A 19,218-nucleotide genomic window follows, 5' to 3' on the forward strand; every position below is an offset into this window, starting at 1 on the left:
CGACATCACCCAAGTGGCTTTGTGTGCATATCCGATATGTCACAACATCATCTCATCACTTGGTAGTATCCCCCCCCCCCTTGTAATCACGGTGACAGAAACAAATCATTGTCCCGTTATCGCCAAATTCTGACCCTTCCTGTATAGACTTTTCAGAGGATTTACTACCTTGCGTAGACTACTAGGTGTACTGCTGCATAGCTCACAAATTAATGTAACCTTCTCACATAAGCTGAAAAAAAAACGAGATAATGGACTACGTCTATCATGTCTATGCTTCAACTCCATGATTTGACTTTTGACTATCTTGCAGGAATAGAAAATTATTGTATATAGTTTCCCTCAGGTTTCTATATGTTTTCTTATTCGCTGATAGTGGGGAAGTGAGGAGGGATATTTCCACTATTGTCCCGCAAAATATCCGGCAGCATCAATATCAGTAAAACCAAACTTTATGGCAGGGGAAACAATGATTTATTAAGACACTGTACGGTATTTCACTTTCACTTTCATAAATTTCATTTGTCCACCTGTAGAAATATCAAAATAAACACACAAATACACATAGTCAAGCAGACGTTTTTCAGACTCAGAAAAATTGTTAAGTTCAATGTATTTTCGATGCGTCGAGTTCTAGAAGGGTATTTAAGTAGATTTAGCTTGGTTTCCACATTGGCAACATTGGGCAAATTTTTCATACGCTTTATTGGCATAATTAGGCAATTAAACATGGTAAATACATCTTTGTTAGGGTTTTCTAAAACGAGTAATCCGTTCAAGACACCAATTTTCAATTTCAAATAGGTAAGTGTCATCAATGTCATAATTAGCATAATGAGCTAATTTGCTTATGTACAATAGTGAAGTTATGGTAATACAATATTCCATGCATATGGTCTGATTTTTTTAAAGAAAAGAGGTGTTTTTTTTTCTACTAGATTCATATTCTAGTGGGGGTAATGAGGTAAACAGAGCTTGATGAGTACCTTGGCAACCTTAAGTAATCATTTGTCTTAGTCCCATTAGCATATTCACTAAATTGGCGCAGAAAGCCCGAAAACACATGTATAATGCGTTTTTTTAAGGGTTTCCTATGATCAAAACTTAATCATTTTATAACACCGGTATGTACTTTCGAACGATAGAAGTATCTTAAATACGATAATCAACCTAATTAGATAATTGGCTTAGTATGTATGTACAGTGTACAATAGTTCAGTACATGGTACCATATGCCATATACTGTGTATGACTGGAAAAGTTGGTATAGAAATTTTTTTTTTCGGTAGATTTGTGTTTTAGATGGGTATTAACATCGCAGGAAAGTAAACTTAGTGGCCTCCTCTCAACCTTTTCCAATTATCTTTGATTAGCCTTATTATCAAATTTATCTGATTAGAGTTATAATTATGTAGTATGCATGTTGTTCATTATAATAACTTGTAGAACACGAATTCAAAAAAAAAATATATATATATATATTATGAACTTAACTTTTCCAGGTCATGTGCATGGGGCACGTCACCGTATATTCGACTTGCAATCAAAATGAAAAAAAAAAATCAGATACTTCGAATCTTACTCGTAACTTTACTAAACGTGTATAACCGTACTGGTATACAAAAAGAAATGGCATGTGTGTTAACAATTATATATTTCGAGGTACATTGGTTATAATCGATTATAGTGGAGGAGACCGTCTTCAAGATGTGTGTTCCGTCACATGTGAAGGTATTTTCGGTATTATCTATCATTATTCGGTATTTCTTAAATGAAATCGTTTGTTCTGTTTTTCATTATAATGTGATGTACACAAATGTAAATGAATTTTTTGTATAGTGTTCAGGATAATATTGTTTTTCAAGCATACACATGACATTGTGAAGGGGGGGGGGGGGGCTTACACGAATAGGAGACAGAATTCACTGCTCAATGAGACATAAAATGTATGGTATTCTATACATCAATCCGAAAGAGTGTACACTTGCTGTCTGGTTAATTAAACTTTAGGTCATCATAACATAAATTATTTTTATAGCTCTGTATCAAATTTTCATTCATATAAACTGATAGACCAAAAAAAAAAAAAAAATCGCATCGTAAAACATGATAGCATTTTCGAATATAGATATGTTGTTAATATTTACTGTATTAAACACGTCATACAAACGTGACCGTTTTATGTGTGGATGACTGACTAGTTGTCTGCATTAATGTGCCTCAATATCATGCCAATATCATATCAGTGTCATGCTGTGCTTCTTCATTACAATTCTTCGCATAAATTCCCACTGTTACAAGTTCTTGTAACAAGCGAACTCAGACATCACGATGTGAATTGTATCTATCAGCATTTTAATATGCATGCAAGGATCAGGTATACAGTGTGTGGCTTTTTATGAAAGGCATAATTTACCATAATATATGCAGATGAAACAAAAACCCAGCATTAGTGTTTTTAAATTGTTCTAAAATGTGAGTTAGGGATAGAAACAACCACTGTAAAAATGTCAATCGGTAAAATCGATGTTAAGTGTTGTTAAATATACAAAATGTGAACAATAATAAAAATGTTTCAGAATAAAGGTGCATTCACACTGCATTCGACACGACAGCACGACACGACACAACGACACGACACACGACAAAAACAAATTACTCCAGTGCAAACCCAATGAGACCGTTCACATTTTAAGCATGTCGTGTCGTCCTTCCTGATTCGACGAGGACACGACATAATTTGTCGATTAAGCAAATCGCTCACAGAGCGATTTTTCAAGCACGACACACGACACTCTTCGCGGGGGTAAAGTTTTAGCCAATCACAAACAAGTATCCTCTTGTTAAGTTTGCTCGTGTCGCTGGAAGCGGGAAACAGGCGAAGCCTCTCTATGGACTTTTACATACAAATACCAAAGTTGTAATCGCTTAACCTTTTCAGTCCCATATGTAAGAAACTGCGTTGTTAACACATTGGAGTCAGTGCATAGTGTTAAAGTTGTGCAGATAACGATTACAGTATGCAGAAGGACCGGCCGGAGCTCGCGAAGAACATTGCGCACATCACGTGAGCTAGCCTAATTCAGTGTGTCACCCACGGCGCGGCCCGTCAAATCAAACATTCTGGCGGTGCGGCGGCCCCAGCCAAACCAGACTCTCCATCCAGTCTCGATCTCCAGACTACCACCAGAGATATTCTAACATTTGTATTGTAACGTTAACGTTAGAATTGTCGAACTTTTTACGAAGTTAACCCTCAACTTCAACTTCCAAGTCAAGCTGCCTTCGAACTTTCGAAGTAGGATCGTTACAATTCAAAGGTAAGGCAATCAAAACGGGAGTGTCAGCTCAGTAACCTAAAAAACATTAACTTTAAGTTAAAAAAAAATACGAATGTGTGTTTTAAGTTACTCTAACAACTCCAAGTCCAATTCATGAGATTGAAGTTACACGAATTCGGACAGACTGAAGTGAAGAAGAGAATAAGAAAATAAACCTTTGTTTAAAAAAAAAAAAGAGTCTTATGGAGACATCTAACGTTATGTATAACCTACACAGCCCAGTCGCTGTACGTATACGTATCGACAGCGTAGTCAGTGTAGATTCTATCTAGTAAACAGTGTCTGGTCTGGCTATTAAGACACATCATGATCAACCTAGTGTGTAGCGTGTTAGTACCGGTACTAGTACATGTACTTTAACATTCAAACAAGTTAGAACTAAGTTATGATCTAAACCAACGTTAGTTAGTTAGTTATGATCTAAACCAACGCCGCAGCGGTGCATGATTTTGGTAACATGTCATTGTATTTGTAGCGTTAGATCTAGAGCCTTCTAGATCTAGTGACGTTGTTTTGAAATGAAATGTGATGAATCAAGCCATTTATTTTAAAGGACAAGTTCACCTTCATAAACATAAGAATTGAGAAAATGCAACAATATTAGTGGAACACATCAGTGAAAGTTTGAGGAAAATTGGACAATCGATGCAAAAGTTATGAATTTTTTGAATTTTTGTGTTGGAACCGCTGGATGAGGAGACTACTACAGCTTGTGAGTCATATGCGTACAACAGTATAAAGAAAATATAAAAGAAAATTCAACATATTTTCACTTTTTTCGCATAATAAAAGAGCAATTGACTTGCCTCTTTCTAAAGGCAGGGGGAATAATATTACCCATAACATTTATCGGTAACGAGTCAGGGGAATGTGTACTTTTTTCAAAAGATGGAATTTTGTGAAATTCTCTTTATATTTTCCTTATATTGTTGTACGCATGTGACATCTAAGTTATTCATACACTGCAGTAGTCTTCTCATCCAGCGGGTACTGCACAAAAACTTCAAAAATGCATAACTTTTGAACGGATTGTCTGATTTTCCTCAAACTTTCAATGATGTGTTCTACTAATATTGCTACATTCTCTCAATCCTTATGTTTATGAAGGTGAACTTGTCCTTTAACGTTAGATCTAACGCTAGTAGGACTCTGTAACAGTTACAGTTAACCTTTAGGCCTACGCGTTTATAACACTAAATCTGATTCTAACTGTTAGAAAACTTAGGGCTCTAGCAATTTGAAATGATGTTTTTGTGCAAATCATAAATGCATTTCTATCTAACTTTTACTTGTAACGTTGTAATACTTAACGTTAAGTCTGAATCCAAATCAATTGTTAAATTATTTTAACACACACTTTTTTAGTTTAAGACTTGACTGCGAGAGTCTAAAATCTGTAACTACAAATGTAGGACTCTAGTATGAGGTCTACGCTAAGACTAAGAGTCTATACTAAACTAACATAGATCCTGGAGGGTCTCGAGACTCTAACGTTAGATCTAACTTTTGTTAGCGTACTTAACATATGTAGAGGTCTAGATCTAACAAGTGTTAGATCAAGATCTGTTAGTTACTGTTAGACTTCCGAGAGTCTAAGCTAGTCTATCTAACAAAGCGAGTCTAGATCTCGACTCTAACTAATTAAGATCTAACCGTTAATGCTAGATCTAAAGAGTAACGTTAAAAGTTTGTAAATGAAAGTAGAGAACTAGAACTCTAACAAATGTTAGATGTAATACTAGAACCTAACTTGTAAAAATGTAAGTTCTAGGTCCTAAGAGTAACACTAACAGTTAGGCCTAGGGACTAGACCTAACTTGTTATTGTTAGACCCAATTTTAATCAATTCCAAGTTAGATTTGAATTGAAATGAAATCCACACTCTCCGGTAATGAATAGGATCTGTGTAGATTAACAACAGGAGCACCCCTGTGGGGAATAGCGGGGCATTCCATACACCCGCTATAGCTTTCCCCCATAGACCCCTTACGGGAGCCCATCCCGTATCGGGGCGGGCACGTTTCCCAGCGCCATTAGTTGGTGCTCGGGATTTTGTTGTATACAGTATGTGTGAAGTGATAACTACAGATTATAACCAGTGCCAACTCAACTACAATAACGGATACTGAAGGACGATACCACGGAAACAAGTATTTACATTGTGGATGTGCGATCCGGGACTCCACGTCCACAACATCTGGAAAGTGTAGACTACTGTTAAGTTAAGAAAAAGAATACTTTTATTTTTTTTTTTGGGGGGGGGGGGGAGGGAGGGTGGGGGAGTAACACTGACAGAGACACTCGTAACACTGACAGTAACACTCAAGTAACAGGCTAAATGTCCCCCTAATTAGTCTAAATTCACCTCTGCCCAGAAGTGACAAGTACCGGTACAAAGTTAGACTGTTTAGGTCTACAGGAGCCTATGACTTAGGAGTAGAAAAATCTATGACTGAGTAGGATTAGGTACGTTATTACTTTTTCTACTAACTAAAGTTAGGGCTTAAACCTTAAAAAGTTTTAGGCCAGCCTAAATAAAGTAAGGCTAACTAGTACATTAAGGCTAAGCCTGCTGAGTCTGAGGCTTGGCCTAGTTTTGTTTTTTAGTTGCTTTAAGGCCTTGCCCTTACTAAGGCCTTAGGCTAATCTATGCCTAACTAACGGTCTAGGAGTAACTTTGTTAGGAGTAGGATTATGTAATGCTTTAACTTTTTAAGCAAGCCCGGGTAGCTAGCGATTCAAGAGTAAAGTCTAAGAGTAGATCTACAATACAATGTAATAAAGCTTAAGCCTATCTGTTTATGGATTTCAGTTAATTAGTATTTAAGGGTAAATACTTTCTTTACATAGTCTAGATCAGGGGTGGCGGAATGTTTTTGAAGGGGGGGGGGGGGTTAGCAGGAAAAGGGCACTTTTTAACTATTTATCAAAAGGGCACTTCTCATAATAAGCAAACTCTACTTAAATGTAATGTATGACGCATAAATATTGATCTAGACTTTTATATTGAATTAAGTGCGACTGGCCCGAACACGAAGCTCCCTCTAAAGTGGGAGCGCCCCAGGGTTAGTATTGCATGAAGTACAAAAATAGATTACCGGTACACACTAGGGGGCCTGTGAAAGTGGAGTTTGATTTCGCTGCTTACAAATAAATGAGAACGAGCGTAGTGAGTGAGCCGAACATTTTTGCATTTCTGCGGAGGAAACATGAGTGTACATCCTTTACTCTTTAAGTCTAGATATGGGAGCGAACTGAAAATTTCTGTATAGGTCTGTGAAAAAATCATGGAATATCCTTTCAAACGCGAGTGGGCGATTGAGGAGGCAGTTGACTTTTTATTTCATTTTATTTATTTGATATGAAGTTCAGATAAACCACACACTCTGGTCCCTGTAAGAGTAAGGTCTAAGTTCATTTACAAATAAATGCAGATTTTTTTTTTTTCATTACCAGGGTATTTGAGTAGGAAAGTTGACCTTCTTCTTTCCTTTTTAAGTCTACAAAACATTGGGAATGAGCTGAAAAATGTATTTCTGTGAAAGAATCAAACACATTCACACATACACACGCACACACACACACACAGCACCACCACCGCCACGCCACACACACAGAAAGGGAATGGTGATTGGACAAATGTGAGCTCCAATTTCTTAAATGTTAGACCCTATTTAATCTAAAAATCCCCCAAAAAACAAAACAAAAAGAAAACAAAAAAAGATCAAAAGACGGGAGCTGTGTCATCAATGTACAATGCATCCTAACGGACTAAAACTCTTGTGCAAATCTTTACGAATTTACTTGCTGTTTGGTGTTTTAAATGACAAGCTACAAAAGAAAATATAAAAAATCTGTAGATGTATCCGAGCAAGCTGGGCAAGATGGAACATTTTAGAATTTTATATAACAAAGCTCTTCTCTTTCCTATGATTATTTGTTTAATTGTTTGGTTATTTTCTGTACAGTTTGTTTTTTGTTGTTTTTTATGAGTGTAAAACGGCATCTTTTCATGTCCATCAAAACAGGACTGAGGAGTACGCCCAGTTGGGTATGCTAATCATTTCACATTAGTTTTCAAGGTAGTCATATTTTGTTGCTCATAGATCTAACAGTTTAAGCGAGAACTCAGACCAGGCATTTTATTTTTTGTTGTTGTTCGTGTGTATAACGCATTATTCAGAATTAAGAAAAAAAAAATCAATTTAGAGTTCTTACCATAAATTATTTATGTTGAGATTTGCGACAATAACTTTTTTTTGCTCAATAATTTTGTTTTTAATTGAAGGACCCAAATGGAGGAGGAACTGATCTGCGAGGTGGAGAAGAACCCCTGTCTATACGACAAGTCGTTGCCTTCGTTCAAGGAAAGTGTGAAGAAATTGGACGTATGGAACCAGATTGGCGACAAACTTGGGATCAGTGGTTAGTAATCTTTCCTTTTCTTTATAGAGATGCAAATAGTCAAGTGAAATTTTTAAGTGATCTACATGTACAGTGGAGGATCGAGGGGCAAATTGGCCGTGCCCCCTCCTTTTTTTCGGGCTGATTCCCTTATTTTTTAGTCATCACATCTATGTTTGTTTTTGTTTTTTTATTACAGGAAAATTGAAGATTCAACCCCCTTTTTTGTCATAATAATGGATCCACCACTAATATACATAACCATCAGGATACAATATAATGCTCTTCATCACCTTTCAATAATAATTCAGTTCAATGTCAATTCAATTCAATTTATTTCTGCAACCTTTTTTTTTTTCAAAAGAATACAGTAAATAAACAAAAACACAGTCATAACACAAAGATAATAAACTCCACTGCTTGAGTCTTTATACTCAGAGCCCCCCCCCCCCCCAAAAAAAAAAAAAAATGTGGATTTTACATGAAAAATAATATGGATGGCAAAATATCACAAATGATTCCTAATTTCTTGTAATGACCCGTATTTAGAAGTACTACATGTATAAATTAACATTAATATTGGCTTAATGTATACTGGATTCGACACAATAGCATGACAGGACACGTGATATCTGGTTGGTTGTTTATTCATGACAGTAGAGACGTCTCATATGACTTAGTCCATGTAATGAATAGTGGGCAGTTAAATTTTAACTACATTACATTGTGTGATTATGAAGTTTGATTACATAATTTATATAATTCATGTGCTCCAGAATCCAGATCCATATGCATTACAGTCAAGATATGTTGCATATAAGTACCTATATACCCTAGACAGCTAGATGAGTAAGACAAGTTGTAAATGGCAATACATATGAAAGCCCAATTGTGATGTAATTTAATAGAAGGACTCTTCGAAAAATTATGAGCATATATGAACAAGAATTATTCAATGTCATTAACATATATCATTAACATATTCTTGTTTGCTTTGCTTCAATTTTTATTTCCTTAGAAGGTATATACAAATCTTTATTAATCTAAATACTAGTAGATCAAACAAATTGAAATGAATATCAGTATGTCTTAAAATTATTTAAATTTTTAAACAGTGTCTCTTTTTACATCCACCCTAAAGGGCAATGTGACAAGCCAAGGAACACACATTGCGTTTTGAAGCTGCCCACCAATCACATGTGTTCAAAATAGTGTATCATACAGATATCTAAATGCATATGTTTACTTAAATTTTCATGACAGGTGAAGCTGCAAAAAAAAAGTGGACACATCTTCGAGATGCCTTCCAGAGGAATGAGAGAAAGAAAAAGGACAAGAGAAGTGGGGATGCAGCCAGCACCACGAAGACATACAAGTATGCTGCAGTCATGAGCTTCCTCTTGCCGCACATACATGTTCGAGAGTGAGTATATGTTATAACCATTTACTTTTCAGGGTAATACATAAAGAGTGGCTCGGAAAGAGTGCGACCAAACTGACATGAATAACTTGTTGAACGAGTGTTTATAATATTGGATATGAAAACACTACAAATTTAATTTCCACCAAAATTATGAGTTTCAGTGAATGTGTTTATTAAATATTCTATGGCCATTTATATGAAAAGTTTTGAACTTCTAATTTAAAAAAAAAAAACGGTTCTTCCAGCGGGGAAATGATTCTTAATTGAGCGACAGGAAACTTATTGTACAAATGGCTGGGTTAGACGGTAGAAAACAAAGACGGAATACTCTTAAAGATTAAACTCTGAGTGACTGTGTTTATTCTACCAAATACTATATACAAAAAAAAAAAAAAAACATTCTATTCAGTCACTCGTGTCCTTGCAATTCAGACTCAGTTTTTTATCACTCTGTAAAATTATGTTTCATCTTTATAATAGAATCCATAAATACAGGCAGTTATCATTTCATATAATGACATCAAAACGTATACGATTCATCATACACGTAAGTTCAAACAAATACGTTAAAACTTATACGATTAATCATACAAATAAGTAATAGCATTGTTCCTAATTTATTAACAAATATAATAACAACAATAATCATTGATATTATGCTGATAATTATCATTGAATACAATAAAAAATCTGTTTATGCCGAAAGTGCTCATGTTTCACGCATTTTCACAAAAATTAACAATGGTTTCAATAGCCGCCGGTCTATATGTATTGACATGGGTTTTTTTTTTTCCCCCCGCATCTGTACCTAATGAAGTGTTTATTTCGGCATATTGATTGTACATGTATAATTTGTGCTCACATACACAGTAGAAAAGAGGACCAAGTGAACGAGGAGAGCATGATTGATAAAAAGAAAAGAATCTGTAATCTGTACATTGTTACAATTTGAAGATAATTAATGGGGATTCATTTTTAACACAGGACAAGCACCAATTTGTCATCTAGCAACAGAGAGGACGAAGCAGACAAGGACGGTGAAGATGAGTCGCTACATGGCAATGACTCCACTTCAGATGTCGACATGACAGAGAAGCCAGCATCACCATCCCCTCCAAAGGAAACACCAAAAAAGCCAAAGAGACAAGAACTGGAATGTGCAATGCTTGATTACTTCAGACAGAGAAGTACAAGTTTCCCGTCAACTTCAGTGGACCCATTCTTCCAAGAAATTGCGGCAACGATCGGCAAACTCCCTCCCATCATCCAGTCTCGACTCAAATTCGACATCTATCAAATGGTTCATAAGGCTGAAATTGATCACCTTTCTACACTGTAAATGCATTTGATCTAAATTGCCCTACAGATGTAGTATTTTTCACGAGTGTAGTAAGGAGAGTTCACACATACAACCGTGTATGTAGTAGTAAACTAGTAATACTACATTTGTGAACAAAATTTTCCTGCATTTGCGAACTTTCCTTTTTGGTCAATTACTTTATTTCTGAACAAAATTTTACTACATTTATGAGTTTTTACTACAGTTCTGAATTCTCATTACTACATTTGTGAACTTTTGAAAAAGAAATAGTGCTGTTATTGCTATTTTGTCAATCTCATTTCCTGTCATTTGATTTTGGATGGTAAAAGAGTTTAAGTCCTATTCTCTGCGATTTCGAGTTGAGAAACAGAAATGACTTGCTGCATTTAGAGAAAATTTTTAACCGTATCTCTCATTAATTTCTTTCGATGTTCCATATCATGAATAAAGGATAAGTTCCTCTCCATATCTCAAAATCATCAAAATTGGACTTGAATCCTTTAACTACTAATTTCTGTATTTGAAGAACTATTTCAGACGTAATAATTTATTACAGGCTTTTGACGGTCCTGTTCATGAAAAAAAAAAAAGAAGATAAATTCTGCTCCATCGCTAAAAAATCACACACATCTGGACTTAGGCCCTTGTTCCACGTATTTTTGAATCTTGCAAAAGGCTCCCATTGATTATTGAGAAAAAATATTTCTGTTTCTGAACTAAAAATAACCGAGAATGCGACTTGGACCCATTCACATGTTAAAAGGAATAATTTATGTTTCATAACTCAAAATGGTCCTTATAAGACTTGGGTCCTTTTACTTAGTATGAGAAGTCATTTCTGTTCGATAATTCAAAATTGTAGAGAATAGAACTTAAATCATTTTACCATCCAAAATAAAATGCCATGAAATGAGATTCATAAAATAGCAATAATATCACTGTTTGTCAAAAGTTCACAAATGTAAAAACCCACAATGTAGTAAAACTTTGCTCACAAATGAATTGACCAAAAAGGAAAGTTCAAAAAATGTTGTGAAACTTTGTTCACAAATGTAGTATTACTATATTTGTGAACAAATGGTTACTTCATTTGTGAACGCTGAAGTTATCAAATTGGTGAACAAGGTTTCACCTCAATTGTATGTGTGTTTTTTGTACATTAGTGAACTCTCATTTCTACACTTTTGAACATTAACTAACACATTTGTGAACGTTACTACATTTGTGGGCACTACATTGTCCACTTCAGACAATAGTGTGTCAAAACTTTCAGATTTGCTCATTTGTATTTTGTATTTTTGAAATTTAAATCATTATACTACGTGTTACAAAAAACATTTCCCTCTTTTGATCGTTAATTACTTTAAAAAAAAAAAAACGTAACAGATGTTGCTCATATTCGCACTGGAAACCTGACGAGTGCATAATTTTCTCGGATATTGTTTGGTTGATAAAGTAACGTTTATATTTAATCATAATATATAGTTGTATTTGAAATTATGTATCAAATATTGGTGCTTTTTCTTGGCTGTTTACAAGTGATAATCATTTTAACACAGGTCAATGAGGTGTGTGTAACAAAAGGCGGTGTTATTAGAGTATTTTGCTCTGTTAAAATCAATCTTTCCAGTCCAGAGTGGCTTAAAGGTTCCCTGAAATCCAAAGGGGTCTGCATTTTGACTTCTATTGATCGGTATTTACAGTACATCACATAAATTATGACTTTGGGGTATATATTTGTGTCATATATTTCATATTATTTTTCAATCATTTCGTCTAATCTGCTAAGCTCCACCCTTAAAACCTCCAAAGTAAGATTCTTGAGATGACATCATCTCTAACTCAGCTTACTTTGAACAAAAGCATTGATATGTGCTTGCCTGATACAGCTTGTAACTGGTTGCTTGATTACAGTAGCATTGTATATTTTCATATAATAGCTCATCACAGCCTTTCTTTTTTCCTCATGTCACTTTGGGATTCCTGACAAAGCAATGTCTAATTGTACACGCATGTTTGTGAGTTGGCATTGTTGGAGAACCGGTTTTATAGCTAATGACGATTGACTGATGATGTAATCTCAAGAAACTGGGTTTAAAAGTTGTTTTTTTTTTTGCGGAAGGAGCTTATAAAATAAGACAAAATTATTGAAAAAATAATATAAAATATACAAGTATGACACAATTCTATATTCTTAAGTCATAAGATATGGGATGTTTAGGCTTATACAGATCAAAAGAAAGCGACATGCATTTGGATTTCAGGGAGCATTAATTAATAGATCATTGAATTTGAGTGGATATGATAATCTCTTGGAGTCAGGAAGCAAAAGAATCATCTGAATTGGAGGATTTGTTATGCACACACCATTGACCTGTGTTAAAATTATTATCTCTTGTACAGAGCCAGGAAAAACACCAACATTTGCGTAATTTTTATATTCAATGATAAATCATAAATGCAAGCAAACAATGTCTCAAAAATTGTTTAAGAATTTTCAATGTTATCGACTTTCTGAGCTATTAATGATCAAAAGTGGGATTTTTTTTAACACCTATTATTAACATTTGTACAATGAGAGAAATGCACCAGGGCATGTGAACATTGAACGTCATTGGAGGACATGAATACTTTACATACATATAAATGTTAGTTTATAGTTCATGCCCAAGTTTTCATTCAAGATTCAAGGTCACCAAACTTTAGCTGAAAGATTGAAAACAGAATTCTTGCTGAAAAGGCATTTTGGGGCCGTTATTTTGGGTTGAAATTTTTAGTGGATGTAAAATTTGATGGAATAACATCAAAAGACAATAACATCCATGATGCTGTGATCTTTTTACGGGTCCGCTTTCAAGGTCAAAGGTCTTTGAGCTTCGTAATGTGAATTTGAAGGGGTGTTTTGAATACCTTTGTATTAATGAAAATTAAAACAGAGACATCACCATCGACTGCACAGCAATCGAACTGGTCTAGTAGTTATCTTTTAAATTACAAGATCAATATGGGGAGTTCTCCATAATTAATGCACCAGTTGTTTCAACTTAGAGTGGAAATGGTAGCACACAGTGTAACTGTTCTGTCGATTCCTCAATGAGTTATGTTATCATGGATAAACGTTCAATGATTTGTTATCTGCCGTCACACTTTATATACATATTTGCATATGTAGTACATTATTAAGTCTTTGTAATTGTACTACATATCGTGTCATCTGCACTTGTAGCTATAACAAAAGCATGTTTTCGTCCAATTTGCAATAGAAGATTTTCTGAAAAATAGTAAATAATGTGATGTGTAGAGGACATAGTACATGTTATTTTCACCATGTCCGCTACCCTGACGTATTATTGTTCCTAAATACTCTGAACAAAGGAATTGATAATACTGGAGGTCTGGGTTATTTACACAGGAAGGCAATTTTCCCCTACAGAATAGTGTAACATTTATGAAAAATTGGAGAGAAATTAGGATGTTGTGACATTAACTTTCACTTTTTTTCGGGGGGGGGGGGGGAGGAGCAATCATTTCTTAACCAGTCATTTTGAATATCTGAATGAGTGATCGTATAATGTTCTCCTATCACGATTTATGAAACTTTATTTCTTTCTTTTACATATATATGTACAAGCATGTTAAAACCAATCGGGACAATAATTTTTTCTTCAATTATGTAGGGTGGCGAAGGCAAGCTTTAAGGTCTAATAATTGAAGTAAGAATTATTGATCATTTCTGTCAATGATATTTGGAGAAACATAAAGTCCCTCACATTGAGTATTTAAAACGACTGGTATTTCTTTTCCAATTATTTTCATTTTATCACCATTTTGTAGAGGGAAATGATTTACATTGCCTTTTTAAATTATGTGAATTCTGGATCTCAATTGAAATGTGATCCTTAATATCAAGTGAAACATATTCAAGCCATTGCTTTTTACAACCTCCAGAAAATAAGTTCATTCAGGGAGATGAAAGACATCCTGCTTGACCCAAAACTTGCATCTTCTGGATGTAATTCTCTACAGTATATAATCTCATGTTAAAGCCAAGAGAGACAACAACTATCAAATTATTTTACTTGGCCTTTCCAAAACATGCATTTGTTTGCCAGGATACTGCGCCTGCTGGGGAGGAAAAGTATTCGGTGAACTTTTCTCGGATCGCTAGAGCATCCTTGGATGCATGATTCCCAGTGGATTGGATGTTGTGGAGGCTGTGACATGGTCTTGCATCATTGGTGTCTGTCTCAGTGTGGGTACGCCTTTCATCCTTGAACGCACTCTTCCTGATGAAGTTGTGCAGCACACACGTTGCCTTAACAACTGAATCCACCTGGCTTGGGTGCAACTGAATTTGCCTGTGATAGATTCGCCACTTCGAGGCTAGAATCCCGAAAGTGTTCTCAACTACCCGGCGTGACCTTGAGAGACGATAATTGTATATGCGCTTCTCATCAGGGAGTTGTTTTCCGGGGTATGGGCGCATGATATTAGTCTTTAGGGGAAAGGCTTCATCCCCTACCATTACAAAGGGAAGTTGCCCTAGGTTTTGAGCTTCAGGGAGACTTGTGGGATTGGGGAGAGGGAATCTGCCATTGTTGAGGGATTTCCCAAGCTCACTTGCTGCGAATATACCACCGTCACTCTGCGAGCCATAGGCGCCGATATCTGCAGCTGTGAAACAGTAGTCATGATCGACTAGTGCCAAAAGGACCAGGGAATATGTTCCCTTATAGTTATAGAAGATAGATCCGCTGTTGGGGGGAGATTGGACGATCACATGTTTCCCATCGATGGCTCCGATGCAATGTGGGAAATTCCATCTCATTTGAAATCCTTCTGCGATTTCCTCTAGCATTTTCTGAGATGGCCCTGGCATGTAGAGAGGCTGTAATCTTTTCCACATCGCCTCGCAGACATCTTTGACAATGTTGTGCACTGTTGAAATACCCACACGGAAACTATATGCGATAGTTGCAAATGAGTCACCTGTTGCCAAGTATCTGTTGGAAGAATATTAAAGTATACATTTATTTGTGTGTGGTCCATGAACTTTATCTTCCCCACCCCGAAAAAGTCATTCAGGGATATTGCCCCAAAATGTTTTTAAGATGAAAAGAACAATTTACATATTTTCAGTATACCATTCATTGTTTCAATGAACAGAGATTGTTAACTCATACCGAAGTAGGGAACAATTTCATCGTTCTCAAACATTTTTGCCTACAGTATCTGAACAATGCACATGAGCCAATGTAACATTGGACTGTAAAAACAATTTAAAGTCTCACTTGCCATGCTTGTACATTTATAACTTTGTCACAGAGAAAAATTTGATATAGGTTTTCCCATTCATTTTCAAACTATTTTTATTCAATTTCACAAATTTTTACTTCAATTTCGTCGCGGGATGTTCGGAATAGGCCAATCTTACTTTCAAATTCGTCTTTCGTCGTTCATTTTCAAGTAAAGTCTATTCAATTTAGTCATTTGGCATAATTTTAGTCATTTACAGTTCAACTTCGTCAGTCTCACTCGCAGCACTCAAAACAGCAGGATCGATTTCGTCTTTCGTCAATCATTTTCGTTAAATTTTCATTCATATTAGTCTCATATCTCTATCCGGTGTGATTTCTCAGTCATTCATATATCTTTTCTATAACCGTTCAAATTTTACATTCAGGAGTTAACATACACACAAGTGTCCCCCCCCCCCCCCACACACACACAGAACCACACATACAGACACATACACAAGCAATCTGAGTATACACTGATACAAACAGACGTATCGTCTCGCATACAAAAACACCGACAAACGATTTCTAGGCAAACGTGAATAAAGACAATTTTAAGTGTACAATTGTATCCTGTTTGACGTCAAAGAATGGATAACATAATTGTGTTTGCTGCTTCTCTGGCGATTTTGGTCAGCAGCCATGTTTTTCGTGTGTATTGTCTAAGCAAATAGGGAATAATGTGTAACAATACAATTTACGAAAGGAAGAAAAATATGTCGGCTTGAAGTTGGTTCACCCTCAAAATAAAGAATCAACAGCATCTGACTAATTTGAATGAAAAATTCATGAAATTGTGTGAACAAAGACGAATTTGATCTTCACATTCTGCGAACCGTCAGTGGGAGGGATGAATTTGAATGACAACTGACGATTTTGAATGCTATGTCTTCGAAAATGTTTGACGAAAAACGAATTACAATGACAATTGACGAAATTGAAGTTAGGATTTGCCTTCCATGTGCTTCTCGGGACGAAATTGAATAATAAATCTTTGAAATTGAATGAAAAAAGTGCGAAAATGGATAGGAAAACCTATGTTATCGGAACGAATGGCTCGAGCATTTTCAGACTGCTTATAACACGCAGATCTTTTAGACTACATTTGATCTAGATGTTCAAAAGGTATGAATAGAGAGGTGGGTTATAATAAGCAAATGCTCTTGGTTGACATAGGTCCTTTAAGAAGAGTATAATGTACTAAAAAAAAACAACCTTTAAAATGTAAATCTGATGTTAAAGGTACTGTGGTATCTTGGTGAGTAAATTCCCATATCATTCCCACCTGATTCATAATTCAGATTTTTAAGTGTAAAGTTAGCATTATTTTACAAGTTTCTTTTTTTTGTGTGAATACCTGATGATGATCCAATTTGTGGGATTTTATGTCCAATATGTTTCCCTCCCTTGGGTCTCATTGTTTACAGGTATGAAACTGGTGTATTCTGTGTTTGTACATAATGCATTATTTATCAATGTGCATGTTTACCAGACATCCGTCCTATGTTTTAGTACAATTTCAAGATGAGATCATATTGATTTGTTGATATAAAACAGTGACAAAAATATACTTGCAATGTATCAATATCTCGGCAACAACTTTAGATGGAAGGCAATTATTTGTTAGCCGATTCAAATAAATTTTGTATACTTCTGATCTCATTTTAATGCAGTATCAAAGAGGAGTGACAGTCCATAGTGGGTTAGATGGCGTTCTATCAAAATTTTTTATTTCGTCTGAAATAGCACATGGAATATTCAGAAAGTTGGTTTGAGAAAAATCAGTCTAATCGCTGTATGGGAAAAGAAAATGCATGTACTTGTATATAGGACTATTAAAATTCAATGTCCCACTAGAATCAGACTCAGTGCCACTGTTGCATCTAACCTGTAAATTTATTTGGTGATTTTATGCTGTTTCAATTAACATTGAAATATAGGCCTATTCTGTGAAAATTTGAAATTGCATTTCTTTCGTTTTGTTTATGAATTTTACTCTGAAGTGTAATGTGATCTGAGTTGATCTCATAACGATCAGTGTTTGCTTGTTTGCTTGTTTGTTCGTTTGTATGTTTTAGGGAGATTAATATAACGTAGAAACCAAAAATGTGATGAAATGATAAAGTCAGTCTTATTAATTTCTCATCTCCAATGATGTTTCAAGCTAGCACAGAACGATTTGACTTGTGCGTCACAGGTTTCCAATGATTGCAATCCCGTGACATAGAATATTGGTGGTGTTCATCATGATCTCTTTAGCAACTGTGTCCATATCCAGCGATGAAACGAATGTGCGTGTATGAGTGTATGTGTATGAGCGTGTGTTCGTGTGTATGTGTGTGTGCGTGCGTATGTGTGTGTGTGTGGGTGTGTGTGTATGTGTGTGAGTGTGTGTGTGTGTGAGTGTGTGTGTGCGTGTGTGCCTGCACGTGTATGAAACAAAGAACGCAAAATACTACAGAGTGTCAGTAAATATACATTTTATTTTAATCTCATCATTCAAAAAGTGTAACATTCATTAATTATCTACGAAGGTGGATGGAACATCTTTTTATAATAATTCATCAGTCTCACCTGAGGCAAATTGCCATTCTCTCGAGGGAAGATATTGCCGCTCGGAAAGTGGTGGATTGCTTCTCTATGTCGTCACTGATGAGGTGATGGAGTTGCGTGAACTCGTCCACACCCATTCTGAAGTAACCATAAAACCTGTCTTCATGACTCAGTAATTCTCTCACCAAGTGGGAATATTCCCCCAGCGATGACCTCTTTTGGTTTATCTCATGCACCCATTCTCTTCTTCCTACTACAAACAAATACGAGCAGGCGATAACCGCAGCTTCCTCATCAACATCATCAAATACGGGGGTCGCCATTTTTATTGTTTGTTGCCATGGTAATGGTATTAGATGGACTACAAATCGAATGCCATCCAACACGACATTTATGGGCGTGTCGTGTATAGTGTGAACGGAAAATCGAATGTCGTGTCGAAGTGTCGTGTCGTTGTGTCGTGTCGTGCTGTCGTGTCGAATGCAATGTGAATGCACCTTAAGCTGTCTACAGTTACGGTTTAGTGAGAAAAATACAGATATCTCCTTATATTTTAGGCTTTATGGCGAAAGTATTATGATAGGATGTTTTGTGGTAAAACAGTCCTACACGTATGCATTATATGCCATATCTTGATTGTTTTTTGAATCATTGTTCCCAAAGGAAAACAATACCTTTAACGATTATCCAGTCTTCAAGAAAAATGAAAATATGTAACACACAGCAAAAGAAGAAAACTTGTGTAAATGTTTTGTGTAACCCATTGATTTCAATTCCAAAGCAGACGTTATACATATAAATAAAAAAGTGAATATGTTTAGACTTTAGTCAACTTATTATTATGTTAAAATATTGACTATTATTTTAATCGTCATCTTG

At 35.6% G+C, this 19,218-nt stretch overlaps 2 protein-coding genes across 2 annotated transcripts; one reads left to right on the top strand and one right to left on the bottom strand.

The window, feature by feature from the left end:
- Positions 1 to 7,636: 7,636 nt before the first annotated feature.
- LOC139731209 (uncharacterized) lies at positions 7,637 to 10,507 on the top strand. The gene is made up of 3 exons (XM_071642092.1): positions 7,637 to 7,766; positions 9,009 to 9,168; positions 10,153 to 10,507. Exons 1-3 carry the CDS (start codon positions 7,637 to 7,639, stop codon positions 10,505 to 10,507), a joined length of 645 nt encoding a protein of 214 aa, XP_071498193.1.
- Positions 10,508 to 14,564: 4,057 nt separating this feature from the next.
- On the bottom strand, positions 14,565 to 18,662 carry LOC139731210 (uncharacterized). Its single transcript, XM_071642093.1, has 2 exons — positions 18,361 to 18,662; positions 14,565 to 15,492 (listed from the first exon to the last, which is right to left on the bottom strand). Exons 1-2 carry the CDS (start codon positions 18,660 to 18,662, stop codon positions 14,565 to 14,567), a joined length of 1,230 nt encoding a protein of 409 aa, XP_071498194.1.
- Between the last annotated feature and the right edge of the window lie 556 nt (positions 18,663 to 19,218).

The sequence above is a fragment of the Diadema antillarum genome, unplaced genomic scaffold (genome assembly GCF_040938485.1).
Source record: "Diadema antillarum isolate AM-2024a unplaced genomic scaffold, OU_Dant_1.0 seq00000365_RagTag, whole genome shotgun sequence".
Lineage (NCBI taxonomy): Eukaryota > Metazoa > Echinodermata > Echinoidea > Diadematoida > Diadematidae > Diadema > Diadema antillarum.

Bases quoted from the DNA above. Each gene is read 5' to 3' on its own strand.
- LOC139731209 (XM_071642092.1), top strand. From the start codon at position 7,637: ATGGAGGAGGAACTGATCTGCGAGGTGGAGAAGAACCCCTGTCTATAC. The intron at 7,767-9,008 runs GTTAGTAATCTT...TTTTCATGACAG, and splicing joins CGACAAACTTGGGATCAGTG to GTGAAGCTGCAAAAAAAAAG. The intron at 9,169-10,152 runs GTGAGTATATGT...TTTTTAACACAG, and splicing joins CCGCACATACATGTTCGAGA to GACAAGCACCAATTTGTCAT.
- LOC139731210 (XM_071642093.1), bottom strand. From the start codon at position 18,662: ATGGCGACCCCCGTATTTGATGATGTTGATGAGGAAGCTGCGGTTATC. The intron at 15,493-18,360 runs GTGAGACTGATG...TTCTTCCAACAG, and splicing joins AGAATGGCAATTTGCCTCAG to ATACTTGGCAACAGGTGACT.